The sequence below is a fragment of the Vipera ursinii genome, assembly GCF_947247035.1.
Source record: "Vipera ursinii genome assembly, chromosome: 2".
NCBI classification, from domain to species: domain Eukaryota; kingdom Metazoa; phylum Chordata; class Lepidosauria; order Squamata; family Viperidae; genus Vipera; species Vipera ursinii.
This window is the reverse complement of record NC_139513.1, coordinates 48,252,335-48,279,458: the sequence shown is the minus strand read 5'-3', so window position 1 is coordinate 48,279,458 and position 27,124 is coordinate 48,252,335. Positions and strand designations below refer to the sequence as shown.

Below are 27,124 nucleotides of genomic sequence, written 5' to 3'. Positions count from 1 at the left end.
AACCAGTTAGTAAAATAAGGGCTATAGTGGATGAGGCTATTTATTTGCACATTTGCCTTTTCTACTAAAAAACGTTGGTCTGTATTTTGAAATACAGTATCAGTTTAATATGGAAAATTAAAATATTTTTAATGCATATTACCACATAGCAAAAATTAAACAATGGAATTAAGGGGAGCCAAATGAATTATGTGCATCTATCTGTAATGAAGAAATGGTGGGGTAGATGTTTGTCCCTAAATTCAAGATTTCAGTTATCTTCCTCGGTTTGTCATTCTTTTGTAAGCCTATCCTTTTTGTTTTAACAGTTTTTAATTCATTAATAAACAGATAGTTAAACAAAAAGGATAGACTTGAAAAAGGATACCAGAGCCAGGAAGTGAACATTAAAAAAAACCATGAGGGTAAATTGTATCCTGGTCAAATAAATTAACATTGCACATTAATAGGACCTGGCTGGTAGTAATGATTGACTAGGAAAAGAATATTGAACTTACAGTAGATAGTTTGTGGAAAACAACACATTGTTCAGCTGCTATAAAAATAATCACTTCTGCGATGGGAAAGATTTAGAAAAGAACTGAAAATAAAATTGTCAGCATTCATTATGAACACAATTACTCTAATTATGCTCACGTTGAATATTGACATTATTACGTAGGACATAGGATACTATGTGCATTTTGCCCACGGGAAAAGTCAAAATGATGTAGCTCAAAGCAAGCTCATGATCAATGGATTGGAGAAAATTTATTTCAAGAAAAAGTTGTCATGATTTGGATAGTTGTAGAAAATGGCAAGAGTGCAAGTAATAGTGGTATTTAAAATGCATGACGTGAAAAAAGGACCAACAAAACTGTTTTCCCATCTCTCAGTGTTAAGTAGAATCCTGGATTATATAGTTGAGCCAAATTTATAATTACCGTATATACTTGAGTATAAGCCGACACCCCCAATTTTACCCCAAAAAACTGGAAAAAGTTATTGACTCGAGTATAAGCCGAGGCTGGGAAATGCAGCAGCTCACGGTAAATTTCAAAAATAAAAATACAGGTAGATAACAATAAAATTGCTTTAATTGAGGCATGTGGAAAAGAGGGTCAACAAAAACAATATATTATCAGTATATTCAACAAAAACAATATATTATCAGTATATTCAACAAAAACAATATATAACATTAAAGTATTAACAATAACTTTAAATGTACAAAAACCTTAACTCAATAAGCAACCAAGCTAAAACACAAGCATCAAAATCCTTCAAAACTGGATTCCTCCTCCTCATCTGTATCTGCAAACAGAGCTTCAGCTGTAGCTGGTGTGAGGTTATCATCATATACATTGTCAGAGAGTTCGCTGTCATCACTATCACAGTTGTCCTCCTCATGCAAAGCAGTGTCTTCACTGCCATCCATAGCATTACTTATGCCACATTTCCTGAAGGCGTGCTTCACCATGTCCTCTGGAATCTCTTCCCATGCATCACGAACCCACTTTGCTATCAGTTCTATGTCAGGCTTCATCATATTTCCACCTTTTGTTAGTCGGGCTTGACCAGATGACATCCATTCGCACCACATCTTTCGCACACGGTCTTTGAAAGGTTTATTTAAACACACATCTAAGGGCTGTAATACAGATGTAAGCCCACCTGGAATAACGGCTAAAGTAACTTGAGAAGACTTTGCCAATGTTTTTATGTCATCAGATGTGTGGGCTCTGAACATATCCCAAACTAGCAATGATGGTTTTTTCTTTAAGGCTGCTCCTGGTCGTCCATTCCAAACTTCTTCCAGCCACTTTTTTGTTCCATCTTCATCCATCCAGCCTTTAACATGTGGGTGCACTGTAATTCGTGGTGGGAATTTGACCTTTTTAGGCAAGGTCTTTCTTTTAAAAATAATGACAGGCCGCAGCTTAGTTCCATTAGCCAAACATGACAGAACAACTGTAAAATGGTTTTTCTCATTACCTGTGGTTCTGAGTAAAACAGTTTTGTCTCCCAAACTTGCCACGGTTCTGTTGCTTGGAAGATCAAAGGTCATAGGTGTTTCATCCATATTCCCAATATCTCCCAGGTCATAGTTATGGATCTTTCTTTGTTTTATGATGAATGAATGGAATGACATCACTTTTTCATCAAGGTCTTTTGGCAACTTCTGTGAAATCTTTGTTCTTTGCCGCAAACATAGGCCATACCTATTCATGAAGCCAGTACACCATCCTGCTGACGCAACAAAATTTTCAATGCCTGGTACTTTTAATTTGTCATCTTTAGCCATTTGAAGGGCACGTAAGCGAATTCCCATGCGTGTTACGCAGTAACCATTTTGACGACACTCCATAACCCATTTATGCAATTCAGTCTCTAGAGCCACATATGAGTTGTTAAACCACGTCGAGCTTTTTTTGCCTTTGGAATCTTTTCCAACTCAGCTTTCATTTTCCGCCACTCCCTCACTTGTTTTTCATCAACACCAAATTCCCTACTTGCAATACTGTTATTGCTTTTTTCTGCTCTTGACACAACCTTTAGTTTGAAAGCAGCTTCGTATGACCTGCGTCTTTGTTTTGGTGCAGGATTAGAAGTACTGGGCTCCATTTCTAACAGGAATGGGGAGGTCTGCTAGGGAGGCGACAGTCAAGTGTTGTTTCCCTCCTCGTGTGTGTGTGTGTGTGGGGGGAGGGGGCAGTCAAGCGTTGTTTCCCTCCTCAGTCAAGCTTGTTTCCCTCCTCGTGCGTGTGTGTGTGTGGGGGGGCTTGTTTCCCTCCTCAGTCAAGCTTGTTTCCCTCCTCGTGCGTGTGTGTGTGTGTGTGTGTGTGGCAGTCAAGCATTGTTTCCCTCCTCAGTCAAGCTTGTTTCCCTCCTCGTGCGTGTGTGTGTGTGTGGCAGTAAAGCGTTGTTTCCACGTGGCTGGCTGGGCTGCTGCGCCACCGCTGGTCCCGGGCGAGGCAGCGGGCGAGCGAGCGATGGGGGGGAAAGCGGCGGCGGTGAGTTGGGGCGAGATCGGGACGCAGCGGGCGAGGCAGCGGGCGAGCGAGCGATGGGGGGAAGCGGCGGCGGCGGTGAGTTGGGGCGAGTTCGGAACAGCGCGGGTGAGGCAGCGGGCGAGCGAGCGATGGGGGGAAGCGGTGGCGGCGGTGAGTTGGGGCGAGGTCGGGGCGCAGCGGGCGAGCGAACGATGGGGCGGAAAGCGGCGGCGGCAGTGAGTTGGGGCGAGGTCGGGATGCAGCGGGCGAGGCAGCGAGCGAGCGATGGGGGGGAAGCGGTGGCGGCGGCGAGTTGGGGCGAGTTCGGGGCGCAGCGGGCGAGGCAGCGGGCGAGCGATGGGGGGGAAGCGGCGGCGGCGGTGAGTTGGGGCGAGTTCGGAATGGCGCGGGCGAGGCAGTGGGCGAGCGAGCGATGGGGGGGAAGCGGTGGCGGCGGTGAGTTGGGGCGAGGTCGGGGCGCAGCGGGCGAGGCAGCGGGCGAGCGATGGGGGGAAAGCAGCGGCGGCGGTGAGTTGGGGCGAGTTCGGAATGGCGCGGGCGAGGCAGCGGGCGAGCGAGCGATGGGGGGAAGCGGCGGCGGCGGTGAGTTGGGGCGAGTTCGGAACGGCGCGGTTGAGGCCGTGGGCGAGCGAGCGATGGGGGGAAGCGGCGGCGGCAGTGAGTTGGGGCGAGTTCGGAACGGCGCGGGCAAGGCAGCGGGCGAGCGAGCGATGGGGAAGCTGCGGCGGCGGTGAGTTGGGGCGAGGTCGGGGCGCAGCGGGCGAGGCAGCGGGCGAGCGAGCGATGGGGGGAAGCGGCGGCGGCGGTGAGTTCGGAACGGTGCGGGCGAGGCCGCGGGCGAGCGAGCGATGGGGGGGAAGTGGCGGCGGCTCGGGGCGAGTTCGGGATGGCGCGGGTGAGGCAGCGGGCGAGCGGGGGGGGGAGCGGCGGCTGGCGGTGAGTTCGGGGCGGCGCGGGCAAGGCAGCGAGCAAGCGAGCGGGGGGGAGCGGCGGCTGGCTGTGGCTTTGGGGCGGCGCTGAGCTGCGAGGCCGCCCTCCCGCCCTGCCTGCCCCCTGGCCGGTGCCTTCGCCCCGCAAGCCCCCCCGACTTGCCCGGAGGAAGCAGCGGCGGCGCGGCGCTGCGGGCCGGGAGGGGAGGGGGGCGCGGCGGGGGCTGCCCCTCCTGCCGAGGAGCCGAGCCCGGTGGCGTGTGTGTGTGTGTGTGTGTCAGACCCGCAGGAATGGCTAGTTGCGTTTCTCTGTGTGTCAAGCCCCGTGGGCTCGACACACAGGAAGGGGGGGAATGCCGGAATGCCGCTTCCCTACCAGCCATTCCCATGGGTCTGACACACACATGCACGCACGAGGGGGAGAAACAACGCTGGACTGCCGCCAGCTCTGCAAGGCTCTGCCGCTCCCTTCTCTCAGCAGCCTGTTCCGAACGAAGAGACAGTTCTTTTTTTTTGTTCACTGGAGTATAAGCCGAAGTGGAGTTTTTCAGCCCAAAAAGTGGGCTGAAAAATTCGGCTTATACTCAAGTATATACGGTATGTAGCAAGTTACTACCAAATAGTTCTTGTATGCTGTTTTAAATCTTTGAATCCCCTGGGATTCTCAGTCGCTCACCCCCTACTTGACTGGAGTGTGATATAGGCTTGGCATTCTCCCAAGGGTCACAATTTAACTTTTTTTGCTGTCCAAATCAGTAGTCATCTTCACCCAGTCTAACTCGTCACTCACAAATATTACTCTTAGAATCAAAACCCACAACAGGTATTAACAACCACAAATGCATAACACTTAGTGGCAGGCCATGCACTAGCTATTGATAGTGTTCAATAATTCACTGGTTCAAAATACTGCTGGTGTCTTCTAAAGCCCTACATCAGTAGTTCCCAACCTTTGGGGCACCAGGGACCGGTTCTGTGGAGAAAGGTTCTTTCCGCGGACTGGAGGGTGCATGGTTTTGTGTGCTGCCTTTATCCCGCAGATGGGGCTTTGCTTGTTTGTGCGGACCAGTTGCTGGCATGCCGTGGCCCGCTACTTGTCCACCCCTGCCCTCCATGACTTGGGCCTAAAGTGGTAGCAGAATAGCTTCTTCCAACCAAAATTTAACCATTTTGTATTAATTACCACTAAGAGGTGTTTTTATTATTATTATTGAATATCCTTAATATTTCAAAATGGCCTCCACTCAGAGATGAAATTTGCTGCTTCTTTAATAGCATTTTGCCAAAGGTCATTAGGCAGTTAGTCATCACTGTATAATAATATATTTTTTGATCAAACAGCAATGAGGGCTTCTGCATGATCATTAGATGTTTGTTTATAACTCAGATTTCCAATATTTACAAAGAATTTTTGTAAACCGCCTAGAGTTTCTGGAATGTTCAATATAATATAAATTATAGATGGATAGATGAAGAGACACAAGTATGCATACACTGACTTGACATTAATATATTAACAATATTTCATAATTCATGTAGTTATAAATGGTTAACTTTCTAAAGGCATTATATTACTGCATTTATTATCCATTAGTAGTTCTCATCCTTTTGAACTATTTATGTTTTATATATTTGTTTAATTGGGCTTATATTTAGAAGGTATATACGAAGCTTGCTTTAAATGTGACAAAATTGTGTTTAAATCCAAATGCTTCTATTTCCTGAGAATCAATAATAATTTAGAAAATAATGTTTTAAATCCCACAACATTAATATTTTAGTTGGTACTTTGTTCTTAGTTGTCTGAGTGACAGATGATTTATTAGAACTTTTATTTTATCATCCAAAGCTTTGTCTAATATTGCTAAGGTCAAGTAGTGCTGCTCTTATCCAATTTGATATTGGATTATAATCTTTCACGTTTTTGATTTCTTTAATTGATATGTATAAATCTTACACATCAGGGAGTTCAGATAATCTCTATGTTTTTGACTTGGAGAAGAACCAAATCAATAGCTGTCCAATAGAGTGTCCTTGGCTAAATTCTAGCATAAATAGTACAGTTTAGACAAGTCTTTGGACTGTTCGCATCTTTGCATTCTGAGAAGGGTGCCATGATATAATAATGTTTTAAAACATGGATGTATATGTGAAACAAATGGGAAGATATTACGTGTTTGTGTCTTTGGAGTCTCATAATTTCATTTTTCCATTGATCCATCTAGCAGGTTGAAAGAGATTTGTTTTCCATCGTAATTATTTGCTGGGTGGACTTTGCATAATTATGAACTATATTTATTTATTTAGGAGATTTGTAAGGTTGTCTACTTTAAAATGATGACTATGCTGAGGAGGAAAATCAGTCACCAAACATACCCAGTGTTTGTCTGGGCCATGTCCCATCCTAATCCAGAACCTTGCAAAACCCCCAAATCTTTAGTATCTTCCTAAAAGTTATAATGGTTGGGCTATATGAGGAAATGCTATTCCAAATGGCAGATGCAGCAACAGAGAAGGCATTTTTCTTGGATTCCCTGAGATCGCATGCTGATCTGCCTGATTTTACAGGATGGGCAGGTAACAATTGGTGAAAGGCGGTCTCACAAATGTCTCTGTCTTGTGCCATGAAGATCTTTATAGATGATCATCAGCACCTTGATTTACACCTGGAAACTAATCCTGAAACTGATCAGAGCAGCACATGGAGTAGCTACATTACAAGGTAGGCTCAGGTGGATCCATAACTAATTACACTACTACATTTTGGATTAGTTGTAACTTCCACATAAGTCTTCAAGGGTAGCCCCATGAAATGCATATTGCAGTAATCCAGATGTGAGGTGTCTGAAAAAGGCCTTATGCAGGAATTGGCACACAAGACAAATCTATGCAAAGCCCTCCTAGATGCTTGCTGCATGTTCGTTAAGCAGGAACTGGAACTCTTCCAAACTGTGTGCCAAATTTGCCTAGAAGAATGCTTCTTACCCATTACTATAGTTTGAAGATCCCTGGAATCAATTAGTACACATATTCATAGTCACTTAGTGTCACTGCGTTTTTTCTGTTTTTTCAGTAAAGCAAGTTATAGTTTGTACTTTTGCAAGCTGTCTTGTTATCTTATTGTTGTGATTCAGGGTCAGCCTGTGGGTTCGGCAGTTGGGTCGGACGACTCAGAGGAGGAGGAGGGGGGTGTTGAAGAGCTTGCTGATGAGAGCCCTCAGCCAGGCCCCTCCCACCTGGTCACGATGGAGACCCAGCTGTGTGAGCCTGACAGCGTGGATGAAGATGACCCACAGCTGGCCCTGTTCAAGGACGCCCGACGCAGGAGGCAGTCAATCAGGAGTAAACAGAGGAAGGCAATGGGGCACCTCGGAAGGAGGCAGAGAGAAGCCACGCCCTAAACTGTATAAAAGGGGAATGCGTGGGAGGGCTGGTTTGCTGAAGGCAACCGCTTGAAAAGCTCCTGTTTCTTGGTTCGTGTCTTGTTTGTTTTTGTATCAATAAATTTGGCAGGCTTAATTCCAGCCTCTTGTCTTCTTGTAAAAGGGGTTGTCCCTGCCTTTTCTGCAGGGCCGGTAGCAGGCTGGTACAGAACACTTATCATTGTAACCATGGTGAGTGTCACATGTTTCAGCCAGTTTACTACTGTGTGTGCATGTCCAAAACAAAAGTTACTTTCTCTTTCCTCTTCTTTGTGCTCTCTGGGGAGATAGACATGTAGTAGCCATGAGTCTTTTTTGTGTTTTTACAAGTTTTCTTTGTAATTAAAAGGTTAAATAGTAGAATATATGCTTTGGGTTTTTCATCACTCTCTGATAGAGTTTTTTACTCTTCTGACACTCAGACTTGCTAGGGTTGAGCCTCAATCTGTTCTTCATGGAGGTTCCAACAACCTCCAGGTACTGCAACAGGACCTTAATATTACCATTTGGTTGGTCAGGATTTGAGCCTTGCCATAAGAGTATCGTCTGCTGCATTGATCACATCTGACCTGTGCTGTCAAGTAACCTAACCTAGCAGTTACAAGGAGACATTAAATAACACTAGCTGTTACTTTTCTAGTGAAGTAATTCAGAGAAAGGAGCACAGCATTTGCTCTTCTGGTCATAACTGAATTGGTCCATTGGTAGTCAAGAGTTTTGTTTTTAAAAAAAAAGATTTACGTTTGTAATTGGTTTTTCTGAACTTGCGATATTTTCATGAGGGAAAATTATATTTTGCTTCAATGGAACATTTTCATTGTTTATTTATGGATCCATAACGTTGTGAGCTTTTCAGCCTCCTGTCTTAAGAGAAAAAGATGAAAGATGGGAGAGCTTGCTATGTGTCTTTGAAGATTTTTACCTCTGCTCTGGCAAATGTCATAAAAGATCTGTATTATTTTTAATTTTTCATTTAATTTGATCAATTGAATATATCAAATAATTGCATTTGCCACAATTACTTCTGTGGCTTAACTTTTTTACTTTTGGGGTTTATTATGAAGTGTAATTAATTGCACCTAGTATGTGTCCACTAGATGTCACCAGTTAGCTTATTGTAACTAGGCAACAATAAGTATTACTGTATGATTTATTAACTTTTAAAGTTCAGTAATAGTTCTTGTATTTTTGCAAAAAGTACTTTTATTATGCCACTAATAGTTGGGTTGAGCATTTTGCTATGAATTACTGCATTATGTCTGAATGAGCATTGATAATGGCTTCATAAATTTTTTTAGATCTGTTTGAAGAGTGGAAATTATATAGAATTCAATTATTTTTAATGTTGCTTTCATTTTATATCAAAATGTTCTGAATTTGTTATCATTTGCATTTTTAATCAACTTTCAGTAATATTGCTCCGCGAGCTGCATTGGCTCCCAGTTGTCTTCTGTGTGAGATTCAAGGTGCTGGTAATGACCTACAAAGCCCTTCATGGCATGGGTCCGGAATACCTCAGGGAGCACCTGCGGCTGGCATCAACTTCCCTCCGCCCAGTGCGTTCCCACAGAGAGGGCATCCTCAGGGTGCCACCGGTCAAAGAATGTCGACTGGTGGCCCACAGGGGGAGGGCGTTCTCTGTGGGCGTGCCGGATTTATGGAACCATCTTCCGGTTGAGCTCCGCATGGCACCCGACCTTCGCTCCTTCTGGCGCGATCTAAAAACCTACCTGTTTGAACAAGCCGGCCTGGCCTGATGGGTGATGGGTTTGGATTTTATCGCTTTTTCTGTATTTTAACTTATTGTTATAGTTTTTGGGCATCTTGTTTAATCTCTTTTAATTTTTGTATTTTTGTCTTTTAACATGTATTGCCCTGTTCACCGCCCTGAGTCCTTCGGGAGAAGGGCGGTATACAAATAAAATTATTATTATTATTATTATTATTTGCAGCAGTCTTCAAATTAATAAGTAACATACCACCCTAGGAGGAATTTTGTGGCCCAAATCTTTCATAAGAGATGTCTAGTATTTAGTGTTAAATAGATAGACCAGAGGCTATGTGCATCCTAAAATATATGCAGATTCTCCTCTAAGGATTTTGTGTTTCTCTGCCCTTGTGTGTTCTGTAGCTTCTTTACATCTGTTCATAAATTACACAGAATGTAGATACAAACTTTTTCTATCATCCTCAAACAAAATTGACTGTTTTTATATTATGGTAATTATTTCTTGATTTTAGAGAACTACCATAATTAGAGGAGTGTGGTTAATTATATGTACTGGGATATGCATAGGAAAAATGCACAACAGAAAACAAAGTTGTAGATATTCAACCAATAACTGATGTGCTGTGTTAATTGCTTTGAAAATATACTAAATTAACTGATCAGTATCTATTGTTTGAAATATATTTTGGAGAAATGCATTAAAAAGAAGGACAGTAATTGAGTTACTGTCTGTAGAAGAAAATAAAGTGTATTCTGTAGATAGAAATTCTGGAATTAAAAGTACACTTTACTAGTGTCAGAATACTGCACTAAAATTGTTGATTGTGAAAAAACTGCTATGGGACTCAGCTGTATTTAATTCTTTTCTCTCCCACTCACCCCACACTTTTCTTGTTTCAATGACTCCATCAAGTGATCTGAATTTAGAGTAGCCAAACTCTCTCTTCTAAAAATGTTACAGAATTCTTGGATAACTGATGAGTTTTCTGTTTCTTTATATAAATAAATAGTGGGCAGTTTAAGGGTTTTGTATCTCAACTCCCAATGCTAGTTACAAATAAGGGGATAAGTATTCAGTTAATTAATGTAAGCATCCATGCTTACATTTATTATCATCCTTTCACTTAATCTTCAGCAGGACTTCAGCCAGAAGGCATTATGCTTGGGTTTTAGCTATTGTTCCCTTTCAAATGTCGAAAAGAATCCTGAGAAAGAAAAGGCATAATAGTTTTGTAAATTGATCTAGCTCTATTTTGTTCCTAGACAGCGGTTGTTCCAGGCAGTTTTGGATTCTCCATCTGTGTCTTCTCCAACTCTGTTACCTAAGAAAGCTCCTCTCCAAGGCCATATTTTGAACTCTCCAGATGGATTGTTTTTAAAACAGAAAAAGCAATGTGCAGATATCTTTCCAGTCAACGAAAATAAACATTTAGTATCATCTGACAAAGACAAAAATACTAAAATAAAGCAAGAGGAGAAGCCCTGTAGCTCAGAAGAAAGTTATGAGGCAGGTGGTAAAGAAATAGCAAATATAGCTCCTACTGGAAGCATCAGAAATTGTGAAATGCCTTCCACATCTGCAACAAGATTTGTTACAAAAGGTAAGGCATCTTGCTGTATACCGTACATCAAAATAGTACCTTCATTTTTCTACACTTTGCTATTTATGTCACATATTTGGTTCCTCTTATTTTCATCTTTGTATTAATCATCATTTTAGCCATTGTCTGCCCACTGCAGGATGAAGGCCTGTTCTCCATGTTTCCAACCAATATGGTCCTGAGCTTTCTTTTGCCAATTGGGCCTGTGATACTTGCTGATGTCATCGATCCATCTTGTTTTAGGTCTCTTTCGTGGAAGCTTTATATTAATGTACCATTTTATTTTTTCATACTGTTTCTTCTACACTGATGTTAACTGGATATTTTTGTGTTAGCTTATGTGTTCACTGTTACATATAAGAAGCTTCTCTTCAGGGGATGGATGAAACACGAGCAGTGTTTCTCAACCTTGGAAACTTTTATGATGTGTTGGACTTCAACTCCCAGAATTTCTAAGCCAGTCTAGAATGCTGGATAGGGAAGTCTGGGAATCAAAGTACACACATCCTAAAGTTCACATGGTTAAGAAATTAGAAGAATATTGGTACTCACTTTTCTCTAGATTTCTTCCATATTTAAAGTAAATATGCCAACTATAAATGAAATCTGTTTGCTTATTTATTTTACTTTGGATCAGTTAGATGAAAGGACCAGAATATTTACCGAGGGATAAGTAATAAAAACAAACCAAAAGTAATTAAAACATTACACATTGATTAATTGATGTGCCATCAAGTTGACAATTCCCAATGACCAAATAGATTTTCTCCATGATAGTCTGTCCCTAATCTAATCTTCCAAAGGTAAAACATTAAAAATGCATTAGCAATACTATCAGTTAAAATGCATAAAGCTATTTTCTCTCCCCCCACCAGAAAAAAACAACCCAAACACATATGACCAACATAATTTAACATAGGAGCATTCTAGTACTGTGATTTTATGGAAATTAGTTTTAATTAAGTATAAAACATACAATTAAGGTAAAAATGATTTTTATCATTTTATTGAGATAAAAATAGAAGATGAAATGTTTCAATATTTTCAAAATTTCTTCTATCTATGTCCTATCTATCTATATAGATGAATATAGGTGTATAGAAAAAAACCTTTGCAGAATCCAAGCATATATTAGGTGATATTTGATTCCCCCCCCCAACAATGAAGATGAACTTTATCAAAACTAGTTGATAGGTGGGAAGCTGCACACCTGCCAGATGATAAAGAATTGAAGAGTATATTAAAAATACTTCAATAGCATTTTTAAAATTGTTGCTTTTATTCTGCCAGTGGTTCATTGTTTGTGGAGCCTTGCAGCATCCATGTCTGCATAGGATGATCTTTTGGGACGTTCTCGGATATAATGATAAATCTTAGCTTCTCTGGGCTTCTTCCCTTCTTTTTTAGAAGCATGGTAAGAAGGAAGAAGCCTTTTACTTTTTGATCAGTGTTTCTTAACCTTTTTTCCTCTCCTGATCTCTTCCCATTTTTAAATGTTATGGAGGACCCCCAAAGAGCTTTTGCTTGTGTGGGTTGTATTTATCAATATTTACCGACATTAAAAATTAAAATTGGTGCATTCACTGCCGTTCGTTCTTTTCATGGTTGTTTAATGGGATTTTAATATTGCATTATTTTTCAACATAGGCTGGCAAGTAATTTTGATTTTGGGGGGGGCTCCCCACGGGTTTTAGGATCACACTTCAAAAAACACTGCTTTAGATGAATTGCGGTTTTAGCTATTATACAGATTTTAGTGCTATGATTTAGCTATGGGTAAGAAAAAGTATTTTCATAAACTTGATTTGACATCATGGGTTTTTCAGGGAGGGGGCAAATGATGACCTACTTGAGTCAGATATTGTGATATGACTGATACAAATTATAAAATTGTTCAGTGGCTCGATGCATGTGTTGTTATTTGATATCAGGATGGCTTGTTACACATGCTGCTGTTTGACACTGGCACGTTTCAACTTGCAGTTTGTTCATAGTGCAAAGTGTAATTACTGTAAAGCAAGAAGACCTTTCTTCTGACTGCATGAGCACGGAGAGGTTGCATAAATAACTACCTGAATGCACACACATAGCTATTAATTTAGGTGGATTTTTAAGAGTTGTATAAATCCATCCATCTGCAGTGACTAGCTGTGATGACTAAATGACTATAATTCTGGTTTCAATATTCTAGGAGCGCATTCATTAGAGGTGACCATCACCTTTAAGTCCCAATTGTGAGCTTGTATTTATTTCATCTTTTTTTGAATTTTAACAAAAAGAAACAACGCTATCATTGGAAAAAAGCAATACGCTACTGTAGTTTTGTATTAACAATCTCTGTGAAAATTGATAAACATCTATTTGATTGAAATTGTTACTCGGCTGGCCTTCTTGTTCCAAAGCAATAGGAAATTAGGAGGCCACCTTTTAAATTATTTATAGTGGAATGTTTACATTTATCTTACTCTACTTTTGTTCATCTTAAAAGATTGAAATTTCAGTTTGGTGATTCCTTATGCATGGAAAGGAAACACTGAATTTTTCTTCACTCTGCATTGCAAGTTGAATCATAGACATAAAATGCAACAATAGCTTAATATACTTTTATCTTACATCAGCATCTTTCCTAACTTGATTTAATTTGGAATACCATGTTTGCTCTAGCAATGTTGTTGCTTAGATGAAACTGACATTGAAATTTTGCTGACTTATGAGTGTAAATATGTGGAAACAGAGTAAAGCTATACCCAAAAGCAAAATCTGCATTTCACATTCTACTGCTTTATAATAAAAAAAATGAACGAGGTAGTAATCATGTCAGCTGCAAGATAAGCACTTCTTTTTTTTTTACTGAAAATCAAGAAAACAGTTTCACTTTGTTCAGGCTGCTAGAACTCTATTTGCATTGTTCTTTTTAGTAACGCATGATAACAATATGAAGGTAAAACTGTTCATACTTGTTTCATCATAAAAACTGGGTCTCGCCTTGTTTGTAAGATGCTGGCTTCATTGGCATTTGGTGGTGAACTTTCAAATTATATCATTCCAAACCTAGTGTCTTCTGGATATGTCGGACTTGTTACTTCCACCGTCACCACATCTGGAGGGCACTGGCTTGAGAAGAATCCACCTAGATGTCTGCACACTGTGCAACAGCAAGCATTCCCCTTCCCCCCAAAGAAAGTTCTTTTGATTTAATTTACAATCTGATACGGACATGTTTAAATGTTTCAGTGGAGTGTCCTGTCTGTGGGGTTCCTGTTCAAGAACTACATATAAATAACCACCTGGATAGTTGCCTGACAAGAGATGAGAAGAAAGACAGTCTCCGAAGGTAAGGTTCTTCAGTGTAATGAGTTCTAATGAATGTTATCCGTACTTACTTTAGCAAGAAAACAGTACCAAATTGCGTCAGTTTTTCTTGTTTTATTTAACGGTCTTTGTATAATGTTTTTAGGTATAAAAACAATATTAGAAGTTCCCCGAAGATGGGCTCCAGCACTAGTCCGAAAACTCGGAAGACAAAAACTTTGGTCCAGTGGTGGGATTCAGCCGGTTTGCACTACTTCGGCAGAATTTTAGCTAATTTTAGCTAATTTTTTGTTGCCCAGGCCTAGAATGAACTTCCGGAAGCGGCATCCAAACAGAGAACCGGTTGTTCACATATTTAAATTCCACCACTGCTCTGGTCCCAGTGACTGACCCAGATTGGATCCTAAAACAATATTAGTACATTGATGTACATAATAAAGCAACAGTTTATTCAGATTTGTTTGGATTTATTGGACAAAGGGGAGGTCTTCCCTCTGGAGCAATTGGTATCTGGAGAATAGCTGAAACAATGTTACGGCTTCTTCAGTAATATTTTCTGGCAGATGATTTTTCTTTGCTACACCTCCATCAAGGAGGCAGCTGATATCTACTCACTTTTCTATTAGTCCTTTGTAGATGCTGTTTTTTGTTTCATCTGATGTTAACTATTTGTAATGTTCTCCAAATACAATTATGGAATAATTAATTGCTCATCTTGTGCATAGCAGAACAATACAGTTGAATCTTTGGAAGAATGTGATTGGCATATATTTATCTCTTCCACAATATTAGCAATCAATGCTATGTAATCAATAAATGAAACATGATACAATGGGGCTAGCAGGTTGTACAATATTGCTGCAAAGCCTCACCAAATGCATCAAAAATAGGTAGAGTTAGTTGAAAGGGGAGAACAGATTGTTTCAAATTTTCATATTTGCTGGGGCTGTACATCGGAACATGAGCATCTCAGGAAGAGGGTTGTTGGTTCCAGTCGATAATTCTTTGCATTTGATTTCAAACAGCTCCTTAGTCATTCTCAGTTTACTGTTTCTGAGCACATAAATAAGAGCAGTAATTTAGTAAGTTATTGCATAGTGCAGTCTTTCTTAATTGACATTCTGCGGAACCCTCGTGTTCTGAAAGAGGTCACTAAAGGTTCTGCAAGAAATAAAGTGTTGTTTTTTTTACTTCTCATGCTCTGCAATGCTAGGATGTGCAGTGGCAAGAATTTTCACGTGCCATGACTCAACTGCTCACCTGTTGCTTTGCTATTGTTGTAAATATTGTAAAATATGGATTTTGTAGGTTAGAAGTGAATTGTATTCTGGAGTTTTAATCGTTATGGCTTTGAATTATTTCAAGGGCTATTCAATGCAAAAAAAGTCATGACATGTCACGACGCATCACATGAATCGGCGAGTTTGACACCCATGGTCTAGAGGAACAAATATATATGGGACATAACTGTCAGTCATCCAGGCAACTACCTAAATAGTAGTAGATACATGCAGACTTAATCAGCAATCTCAACAAGCAAGGGATTCTTTATTTTAAAAAAGAAATGTTTTATCATCAGTGTTTCAATTTATAACCTATCTGGAAATTCTTTATATTTTTGATCAAAATCTAATCAAATGCAGATGATTCCCCCTCCCCCCCAGTTATATTGTATCTACATTCCTTACACTTTAAGTCTCTCTTAATGCTTAGCTAAGAGCTAAGGGCGGTTCTACTTTGATTGCCCTTCATGTTTACTTATCCATAATACAGGAAGGGTTATCTTTAATGAATTTTCTGGTTTTTTAAAATTAGATTAGTGATTTTAGATGCTAGGTTAATTCTTATTGTTGTTGTGCCTTCTGTTATAGGCTACAGAGGGATTATTCCCCCCTTCTATTTTTTTTGAAATTAAGGATTTTTTTCCATACATGCAATAGTATTTATTAAACATACGTGCTGTCTGAGTTTACATTCGCTAATACATATTTAGTTCCTAATCCATTATTTCCTCTAGCCATCAATAAAATAAGTCCCAAGTTTGATAATATTTCATTTCTTCTTTTTGTTTCAGCCTCAGAGTCAGTTTATCCATCTCCGCACATTCTAATATTTTTAAAAATTATTTCTTCATCTGATGGTATTTCTTCATTTTTCCAATACTGCACAAATATAATTCTTGTTGCTGTTGTAACATGCAAAGTCACATATCTGCTTTGTTTATCAGTCTTTTCTGGCATTATACCTAATAAAAAAAGTTCAGGTTTAAAATCTACATATTCTGCCAACATCTTTTCTAGCCAAGTATGTATCTTTTTCCAATAACTTTGCTTTGGCACATGTCCACCAAACATGGTAATGTGCCTGACTTATGTTTGCATTTCCAACATCTACCCAACATGTTTTTAAACATTTTTGCTAGTCTTGCTAATGGCAGGTGTCATCTATAAAACATTATATATATATATATATATATATATATATATATATATATATATATATATATATATATATATATATATATATATATATATATATATATATATATATATTTAATAAGAGGTTGGCATTGTCAGTTTATAATTTTTTTGCCCAACTTATCATTGTTTCTTTAACTTGTTCGCTTTCCATTTTCAAAGTTAATAAATTATAAATTTTCTTAGTTTCTCATCAGGAGTTAATAATATCTTATCAAACAAAGTTTATACAGTTTAACATCTTTATCATATCTAACTTGCATTTGTAAATGTGTCCATCATGATAAATTGATACCCTGATTTTCCATTTCTTGTTTAGATTTTAAATTCCCTTCAGAATTTAGAATATCTCTGTATGTCCAGATTTTTTCAAAATCAACTAAATTTGGGTGTAGAAATGCTTCCATTGTTGAAAGGCACCCTGGAATTTTCAGATATATTTTACATTTTATTTTTCCCCATGTTAATAATGCATTTCTTATAATAGTGATTTTGAAAGTGCTTATGAATTTTATTTTTCCTGTACCATAAGAAAGCGTGCCATCCCAATTGTAAATCATGCCTCTCCAAATATAACAATCTTTTGTTTCTAAGAATTATCCATTTTTTTTACCCATGTTAATACAGATGCTTGATAATATAAAACCCACTCTGGTAAACGAAAACCTCCATTTTCCTAGGCATTTTCATCTTAATTTCTAGCTTTCTTTCCTTGCCAAATAATTTTCAAAATTAATGAATTTAAATCTTCAAAGATTTTTTTCTCAAGTTTTATAGGTGTTTGAAATAGAAATAAAATTTTTGGTAATATATTTATTTTGACTGTGGCAATTCTTCCTAATATTGACAGTTGCAAGCTTTTACATTTTTTCCATATCCACTCTTATTTGATTCGATAATTTTGTATAATTATCTTCTTTTATTATTGAACATCTTGATGTTAAGTATATTCCCAGGTATTTAATCTTTTTAACTATTTGTAGTTTTATTTTTTTATATATTTTTATCTGAAAGATTTTTAACTATTAGTTTAGTTTTTTTCTCTGTTTATTTTCAGTCCATACTGTTCTGTCTTTCCCAGTAGTTTAGGAATCATCTCCAAGGGTTCTTCTAAAATAAATATCAAATCATCTGCAAATGCTTGTAATTTGTATGTTTTACCTTTTATTTCTAGTCCTTTAATTTCTGTATCTTGTCTAATATTTCTTTTCAGAACTTCCAATGTTAAAATAAATAACAATGGAGATAATGGACATCCTTTCCTTGCATCTTTTCTCATCTCAATCTTTGTGTATAATCTCTATTCACAATCACTTTCGCTATTTGTTTATTGTATATTGTTTTAATCATATTTATAAAGTTTTGTCCAAAGTCCATTATTTTTAATTGTTGAATCATAAATTGCCAGGAAACATTATCAAATGCCTTTTGGGCATCTAAAAATATTTGTGCCAATTGTTTCCCTGGATGTAATTCATAATATTCCAATATATCCATTATCACTCTTAAATTATTTTTAATTTGTCTCTTTGGTACAAAACCGTTTTGATCTAAATGTATAAATTCAGTTAAAAATCTTTTCAGTCTCTGCTATTATTGAAGTAAAAATTTTATAATCCACCTTTAATGATATCGGTCTATAATTTTTTATCTGTCAAGTCTGAATCTTCCTTTGGTATTAAGGTAATATTTTCATCTGTCCATGTATTTGGGAGTTTAGCTTCCAACAAAAGTTCATTGCACACGTCCTTCAACTGTTCACTTAATATATCTTGTAAAGATTTATATAGCTATGCTGGTAGTCCATCTGGCCCTGGTGTTTTCTCATTTTTTTGTCTTCTTATAACCTTTGTTATTTCCATCATTGTTATTTTTTCCTCTAGCACAGTTTTAAAAGTTTCTGAAATTTTTGGAAGATTATTTTCTTCCAGATATTGAATCATTTTCTCTCTTGGAATTTCTTCTATATAATACAGGTTCTTATAGTACTTTTTAATTATCTTTTTAATTTCTTTGTTCTTAAATTGTAGGCAACCTTTTTCATCTACTAAATTATTTATCAGTTTCTTCATTTTTTTAAGTTTGTAAGCTAACCATCTTCCTGGCTTGTTGGCATTTTCAAAAAAGTTTTGTTTTGCTGTTTTTATTTGCTGTGCCAATTTTTCTGAATTCCAACAAATTTATGTTTTATTATTTCCATTTCTCTTTTCAGAATCTTCTTTTGCGGATTCATTTACAGTTCTGATTCAAATTTTTCAAATTCTTCCCTTAATAATATGTATTGTTGTCTTTTCTGTTTATTTTTTTTCCTCCATGTATGTTATAGCTATACCTCTAAAATACTCTTTGGCTGTATCACATACGTTTTGTAATGTTGTATCTTTTTATTTTCTTTAAAGAAAAACTCCATTTCTTTTGTTGCTAATTCTTTTTCTTTTAATATAGATTGATTTAAAGTCCATCTTAATTTTTTTTTGTATTCCTCTCTATGTCATTTTTAAGGGGTTGTGGTCTGCCCATGTACCTGGTTCTATCTCAATCTCCTGTATACTTGTCCTCAATTCAGATGTCATCCAAATCATGTCAATTCTGGACCAGGATTTGTGACTATTTGAATAAAATGTGTATTGTAATTTTCCTGGATTAATTTCCCTCCAGACATCTTGTACCCCAGTTTCCTTTATCATATTAAAAAAAGTCTTAGGTAATCTTTTTCTTCCACTTTCTCCTGTTTTGCTACTTTTATAGTGTAATGTCCCATCCACTATTGTGTTGAAATCTCCTACTAGGCAAATATTTTGATACTCCATTTCTGTTATTTTTCTATGGAGATTTTGATAAAATTCTTCCTGTTTATTATTTGGTGCATATATTGCTGCCAACAACATTTGTTTTTGATGTAGAAATATTTCTACCATCACAATTCTTCCTTCTTCCTCTGAAAAATCATTTTAGAGTCTATTGTATCTTTAATATATATGGCTACACCTCTTTTTTTCTGCTGCGCTGATGCATGGTAAAGTTTCCCAATTTTGGGGTATTCCAACAGTTTGTATTATTGTCTTTTTATATGTGTCTCTTGGAAACAAATTATATCTAAGTTTAATTTCTGTAGTTTTCTAAAAAATATTTCTTTTTGATGGGGAATTCAGTCCATTTATATTCACTTAAAAAAATTCTGTTTTTCTCCATTTCAATTACTTATATTTAGGTCTTGTCGATCTTGTAGTCCTTTGTTCTTTGGCTATTCCCTCACACTCTTGATCAAGTTTCTCTTTCTGTTCTTCTGTTTGTTTAGTTGCTTCCTCAGTTGCTTCTTCTGTTCGTTTCTGATTCTTTCTCTCCTTTTGTTGATATTGTACTCTTTCATTTAAAAATGCTTGATTTCTTTCATCAAAGTCTTGTGCCTTCCAAACTGAGTCCAGTCGGTATCTTGTATTATTCCAGTTGATTAAGATCCCTTCTGGCATTAACCATCTGAAGTTTATACCTTTTGCAATTACCTTTGTAGTTAAGAAGTGATATTGTCTTCAGGTGTCTCTTACTCTCTTGGGGATCGGTTTTAACACCATAATTTCTTTATTCTTGTATTGTAATGGTTCATCTCTAACTTTTCTTATTTCATTTCTTGTTTTCTTTATGAATCTTACATGAACCTCTCTGGGTAGTTTATATTTCCTTGCATAGCTTGAATTCATTCGAAATACTTCATCTATTTCCATTTGTACCTCTGCTCGGTCTGCTTTCAAAGCCTCTGCCAGTAAATCAATTATCACAAGTGCTATGTCGTCTTCTCTGTCTTCAGGAATATTTTGAAATCTTAAATACTGTTCCGCTTTCTCCATTTCTAAAACTGCCACTGTTCCTTCTAGGTTTTGATTTGCTTGTTCTGGTTTTTCATTTTCCTGCATTAGTACTTCCATTTTTTTTGTCAATATCATCTGATTTATTTTCTATTTTCTGAATTCTTTGTTCATTTTTAACAATTATTATTTTTTAATCCCATTTATATCCCGCCCTTTTCCGAAGACTCAGGGCGGCTTACAGTCTAAGAAGCACAAATCAATGTGCTTAGCAATAGCCTTCATTCTATGTATATGCCTGCTTATTAGGGCTTTCGCCGCCCCCCCAGTGGCATTTTTACAAAGTCAGCTTATTGCCCCCAACAATCTAGGTCCTCTGCTGATGAGCTTCAAATTCTGTCTTTATATCCAACATTTGTTTGTTTAATTTATCAAAATTACATTTTGTCTCTTCATGGTTTCTCTGTATTGATTCTTGAATTAATTTTAATGTGGTTTGCATCTCAGTTTGAGCAGTGCTTATTTTTTCACGCTGCAACATTGTTTCAATAGATCCCTGGCTTGTTGGGCTAGATGTTCCAACAGAAGGTGCAGAGGAAGTTTTTTTCATAAGTCTTGTGAGATTTGATGTACTCATTTTTCAAGCCAACTGTCTTAGGCTAAAATCCAACCATAAAATCGAGCCAACTACTTTAGGCTAAATCCAAATCCTCCAGTCAAATCATAAATGTAAAACGCCTGCTGTCTCCAAATAATTCCTGTTTTGGTTATATCCATACTCAATAGATATAATTGTAGAGAGTCTTTTTTTCATGCAAAGTCATATAAAGGCACTTTGTTTACACCAGGTGTTGTTTCAAGGTCAAACACTTTTCAACTTCTTTTATTATTTGTTATTACTGTAGTATGTCCTTTCACCACTAGATGTCCTCATACACTGTATTGTCTATATCCTGCTTTAAAAAGTTTTTACAAAGTTTTATTTTAAATTCTTTGTAAGTTATTTACCCTAGAAATTAAGTCTAAAAATTTTTTCCACGTCCTGGAGGTTAAGTAGTCTTTCTTTAGGTCAATCTTAAGTTCCATTTTTAGATATTCTTTTATGTTCCTTAAATTTCTTCCCCCTCTTGTAATTGCTCGTCGCTTTTAACTCTCTTCTCCCCTAGTCAATCTGGGGTCTTTATTTCGTAGATTTTTCCCAATCAGGGGTTCAGTATTTCTGAGTCCATAAGGAAAAGGAATAAAAAACAGGCTCACCCAGTTTCATGATGCTGTTGACTATCAGCTGTTTGGCAGAGTGCCATGGCTCCTCGCTTTTTTTTTTCTGGCTGACGATGACTTGGGCTGCCTGTGCTTACCAGGCAGCCTTCCGTCCTTTAGAAAGGCTTCTTCAGTCTGTCTGGACCAACCACCGTCTGGTCCAGACTCCCAAAACTTCCCTTCTTCTTTGTTGTCCCTCCAGGTCAACTTTCTGACCCCTTGGGGTCGCCGGACTGGACGAAATTGGACTAAGAAGCCGGAGCCCCGGTTTCTTCCACCTGTCTCATCGTGGCATCAGACTGGAAGATTTCCCCCCACCCCTTTCTAGTAGATTTCTTCTAAGAATCCTCCAATAAACAGAAAGACAAAGAAAGACTACGAATTAATAGGACATCACCAATTAAACTGAACACCTTGACATAGTATAGTCACATAGCCTTGTCTGTCAAAAATAAGCTCATGGTTATGAGCTAAAGGTGGAAATGGAATAGGGTTGAGCTTGAGCCTGATTAAGTCTTTAAGAGGGTACTGCGAAGGAATGCCAAAGGAGTAACAAAGGTTAGTAAGTCAACCTTTTAGAAAAATAAGTAGCAAGCCACTTCTATCCTCTTCCCAAGGAACACTATCATATCACTATCAAGAGTGTGAGGAGACATTTCTAGACTAGGAATGCATGCAGCAGAACTCAAAATATTGTTCCTCCAGTAAGCAGAAACAAAACCCCAAATGTTTTGTGCTTTGGAAGAAGCTGTGCTCCCAACTCTTTTGCATGTTTCAGCCATGGGAAATAACAGGATTCAAAAGAAGTTCTTGAGCTGCAAAATTATGAGTTGCCAATAGATCCCTGGAAAGAGACAGCTTCCAATTTTAACTTCCAAAAAGAATGGAACACCTAAAACATTTTATCTAAAATAACTGCATTTTGTCTTGTATCTGGAATAAAGTACACAAAAATACACACAACCCCTAAGATACCAACTGTTCTGTCCCCAGATTTGGACATGAACAATGTTGTACCTCCCTGAATCAGACATCTGTAGACATTTTGCCCAATCAAACTTTATGTTTCATCTCTGATATGAGAAGTCTAAACAGCAAATCAGAAAATTACTTTAAGGCTGAACCTGTTTTCCTAACAATATTATGCTATACTGACAAAATACAGTGGCTGGACAGTTGTAATTGAATAGGGAATTTTAAGAAAAAAATTATGTCAGAGAAGGTCACTTGGAAAGAACAGATAGGCTGTAGTCTGTTTTGCCTTTACTTATTTATTATGACCCATATAAATATATTAGAATTTTATACTTGAATTATTAATTCATGCTATTGTAAAGTTAGTTTGGGCTATAAAGGGTAAAATAGTCCCATTCTGGATTACATCTGTATTTTGTTTTCTGTATGTTGTATCATTTTCTCTCCCACTTTTTAAAAAAGGAAAATGTGAGCAAGATTATGTGAAGGCACTGACTAAAATGAAATTCTACTGATTAGGTGGGATATCAGCATTGAATTCTTGCCATACAGAGAGCTTTGCTACAATTTAAATAGCCCCAAAAAATCATGAATGAGGTTTAGTTGTGAATGATTTTTTTCCCTGTCTTACGGGGTAAAAATCAGAGGACTCCCACTGAAATTTAAATAGATACCATAAACAGTATGAACAGTGTCAAAGTTTTTTTTTAATTGAACTCTGCAAATTGTCTGTGGAGCCTATTCTTGTTGCTAGGAAACACTATCTGTGGTGTCCGCTGAAAATTGCATTGTGTTGCCAGTGGCAGAAGAGTGATTCATGACTGTTAGAAATAATAAATGCGAGTTAAAAAGGGATTAGATAAATTTCTGTGGTACATGGTACCCCAGTGCCAAATTGGCAGCCAGGTAAGTTTGGGAATGCAATCACATATTGTTAGTAACCTGCTCTTTTACATATCGTGCTAGGGCATAATTGAATGTAATGTTTATCAGTAATAACAAATTGCAGTGGTTTTATGTTAGCACACTTGCTTATCTTATTGCCAAGAAATTAGGAAGCTTGGAAGCCTTTACTTTTACTTATCTACAACTTGCTGAGTTCAGCTCTGGAACTATAATTAATATTACGTTAGATTAATAAACATTTAGTTTAAATTATGATGTGATTTAAGATACAGTTAACAAGAGACAGAGTTAGTTGATTAGATGAGATGATAAGCTAAACATTTATCTGCATGGAAGGAAAGGGAAGAATGCATCCTGATACTTTTTGCAGCTCATGATTTAGTCAAGTTTTTTTTCCCCTCAAGGAATTTTTTGTTAACTGCTAAATTTAGAGATAGATATTAGAAAATAATCTTTCATCAATAACTTTGCTATTTTACCCTAACATAGAATTAATTTCCAATTGAAGAGCAAAATATAAACTAAATTGAATAGACATCTGGTACTCTTACTTTAATTTTTGTACTTCAGTGTTAAGAATTTGAACATTTTATTTATTTATATGTCCTCCATTTGACACACAACTCTAACAATAATTTAAAATAATAAAAAAATAATTTAAAAGCAACATATGGCATTCTGAGAGATTCAGAAAACATGTAAACTACAATATCAAAATGTCTGAAGGTTGAGTCATGGCAACTGGACTTATTTTTCTTGTTACTTTCAGATGTTTCGCTGCTTATCCAAGCAGTTTCATCAGTCAGAGCAAGTTAGTTTGTCAGAGAGTCATTGGAATGTACCAACTCCTCCTGCACCAACCTCTGTTTTCCTTCCTAAACTGTGTTGCAATATGTCGATGAAAATTCTGTGCCTAAGTTACTCTGACTGATGAAGCTCTTTGGATGAGCGGTGAAATGTCTCAAACTAACAAGAAAAATAAGTCCAGTTGCCATGACTCAACCTTTAGACAATTTTACCTGGATGACTGAGAATCTTCATTGACAAATATCGAAATGTGTTTGCCCAACAGCCTGGCCCAGGGGAAGAACTTAGTCTTCAGTGCCATATAAAAGGCTGGCAGGGTCAGGGTCAGGGTCATCCAAATCTTAGGATGTATTCCATTTAACATGGCAGAACTACAACACAAAGGGCACGTTTAGGGGTCCCGTTAGATCAGACATGTCAAACACAAGGCCCGGGGACCAGGTCCGGCCAGCGAAGTGGTTTCATGCGGCCCGCGAAGCCAACCTGGAAACAGTGAGGGAACGGCCCCCACTGCCTTGGCCCTGGCCCAGAGACCCTCCTCCAGCCAGAGACCCTCAGATCTGTCCCACTCCTGCCCAGGCCCCCATAGGCACCCTTGATGTGAACGATGTAGAGCTGGCCACGCCCACCCAGCAGGCTATACGCACTCTAGCCATGCCCACCCAGTAGGCCACACCCACCCAGTAGGCCATACCCACCTGGCCCCCTGAGGGCAACCGCAATGCTGATGCGGCCCTCAATGAAATCGAGTTTGACACCCCTGCGTTAGATGATATTGTTTAATAGAGGGGATATATCTATGAGTGGGATCTGTGCTTCACATTCTTCACATGGTATTTAGCACTGTTTTGGAGGATCTCCCAAACCTTTGGAGCCTATTAACTTTAGGTCACTGGATGAAAGGAGACTTGTTAAAACATCATTTACTCTCCTTAATTGCCAGAGCTACCTTAGAGGGACACCCTTCCACCTCCACCCCCAGTATCTACATTTATGGTTGACTGGAAATGCTTTATAGATTGCTTGCATGAAACAGAAGAAAATGCATTTAAGATTTGTGGTTTTGATGATTAGGAAAAAAATGGATAATAGAAAAGTGTGAGTTTTTTTTATGATCATAGAATTGCAACTATGCAATTATACTTACATTTACTGCAAAGGAAATTGGAAGCTTCTTTTTATTTCTGCATTTTACTTTTTTCTTTTTATACTCTTTAATAGTTTGCATTAATTTTCGTGTTCTTTGTAAAACTTTTAATAAAAAAAATAATTTCCAGTGTCATCCAGTTGTTCCTTTCCATGAATGGACAGAAATAAATTCTACTCATCTTTCCACAGCTTAGTACTCCTTTAAGCTTTTTTCCTCAAGTCTGGCTTGAAATAATATTAGGAAAACCTTTTCTTTATCTTTGAATTGAAACCTGTACTATTCTTACAAGAATAAAATGAAGACAAGAATAACTCATGTAATATAAATTTGTTTCATTTTTTTGAGAGTCCTGTAATTCTTTCTCCTTTTTCCTTCTCTAGTTAAAACCTTTGGTTTTGTTAAAAGAAGCGCCTTTTAAGAATGTGTAATATCACTGGCTTTATTAGCTTGTCCTTTGTCATGGGAAGATAATGACAAATGTTTTCCAGTAATTTTATTTCCTTAGAGATTTCTCCCTATCACTCTGAATAATTGCTGGCATCTTTAGTTTGACAGGTTTTCGAGCATTTGTTGTTTTTCATTATTATTTGTGGGTGTAATGATTTATATATGTGTGGAATGTGCTTTCCCTCTGGAAATATGGTTGTTTGGTATCAAATGGATTATTTTTATTTAGGCATCACACTGTTTGAAATGGTACCTAAGGAGATTATTTTCACAAAAGATTTAGCCATGTTGAGTTATAATGTAACATTGGCACTATATGCTAATTTATTTCAATAGCAACATATTGAGTTAGTTGTAGCATGCTTTTTTCTTTTCCTTCTGTTCAATCCTTTCTAATTCTCAGAGACTGCCTGGCCAAGTCCCTGTGGTTTTCTTGGCAAAGTTTTTCAGAAGTGGTTTGCCATTGCCTCCTTCCTAGGGCTGAGAGAAAGCGATTGGCTCAAGGAACTCATGGTCTTGCATTCTGATGCCTTAACCACTACACAAAGCTGGCTCTCATTGGATGCACATAATTTTCAACCAACACAGAAGGGAAATTATAGCATTTTTTGAGTATTTAAAAGGAGATCACTAAAGGAAAGTCAAGGATAATGTCAGCACACAATACAGGATACAGAATAATGGATTTAAGTTACAGAAAGGCAGATTCTGATTCTAGAATGTGTGTTGCAGCAGAAGCTGCTCAGCAATGTAATAGATAATTTAATCAGGTTTTTTGCACTCAGTAGAGAGTTGATTCTAAGACAAAGCAGAAAAATGTAGTTTTAAAGTGTAGCAGTATACTGAGAAGTGCAGGTCTGTTTGGTTCAATGTTTGAATTTGATCATAGTGCAGGTGTGCTCTGTAATGAACTGTGATAATAACCTTGGGAGATAGAAGGATGAGCTACAGTCTAGGCCTGTGGTGGCGAACCTATGGCACATGTGCCACAGGTGGCATGCAGAGCCCTCTCTGTGGGCACACGCGCTGTCGCCCCAGTCCTAGGCCCTCAGCTGGGTTTTATAAAACTGTTTTGCTTTAGGCCTCCGCTGCCATTTGCAAAAAAAAAAAAAGGTTCAATCAATCAATTTCATCTTATGGGCAAAAAAAGATCTCGCAAAGTTGGAATTGATTGATTGAACTTTTTAGTCCCAGCCAGTCTGCCGTTACCACCACAGCCACGCCCACCCAATGGGCCACGCCTACCCAATTGGCCACACCCAACCAATGGGCCACGCCCACCCGGCACCCGACAATACATAAGTGGGTTTTGG

At 38.0% G+C, this 27,124-nt stretch overlaps 1 protein-coding gene across 7 annotated transcripts in view; it reads left to right on the top strand.

The window, feature by feature from the left end:
* The window catches only part of RAD18 (RAD18 E3 ubiquitin protein ligase), a 151,350-nt gene that overhangs the window by 25,489 nt on the left and 98,737 nt on the right, over positions 1-27,124 (top strand). For 6 of the 7 annotated variants that reach the window (XR_014491091.1, XR_014491092.1, XM_083351691.1 and 3 more), the window contains exons 5-6: positions 10,337-10,674; positions 13,909-14,008. The exons of the other annotated variant lie outside the window; for it this stretch is intronic. Coding sequence is in view for 4 of the 6 variants with exons in the window: in XM_083351691.1 (XP_083207817.1) it covers positions 10,337-10,674; positions 13,909-14,008 (438 nt within the window). In the remaining 2 variants the exon portion in view is untranslated. The remainder of the gene's footprint in view (positions 1-10,336; positions 10,675-13,908; positions 14,009-27,124) is intronic. 7 annotated transcript variants of the gene reach the window in all.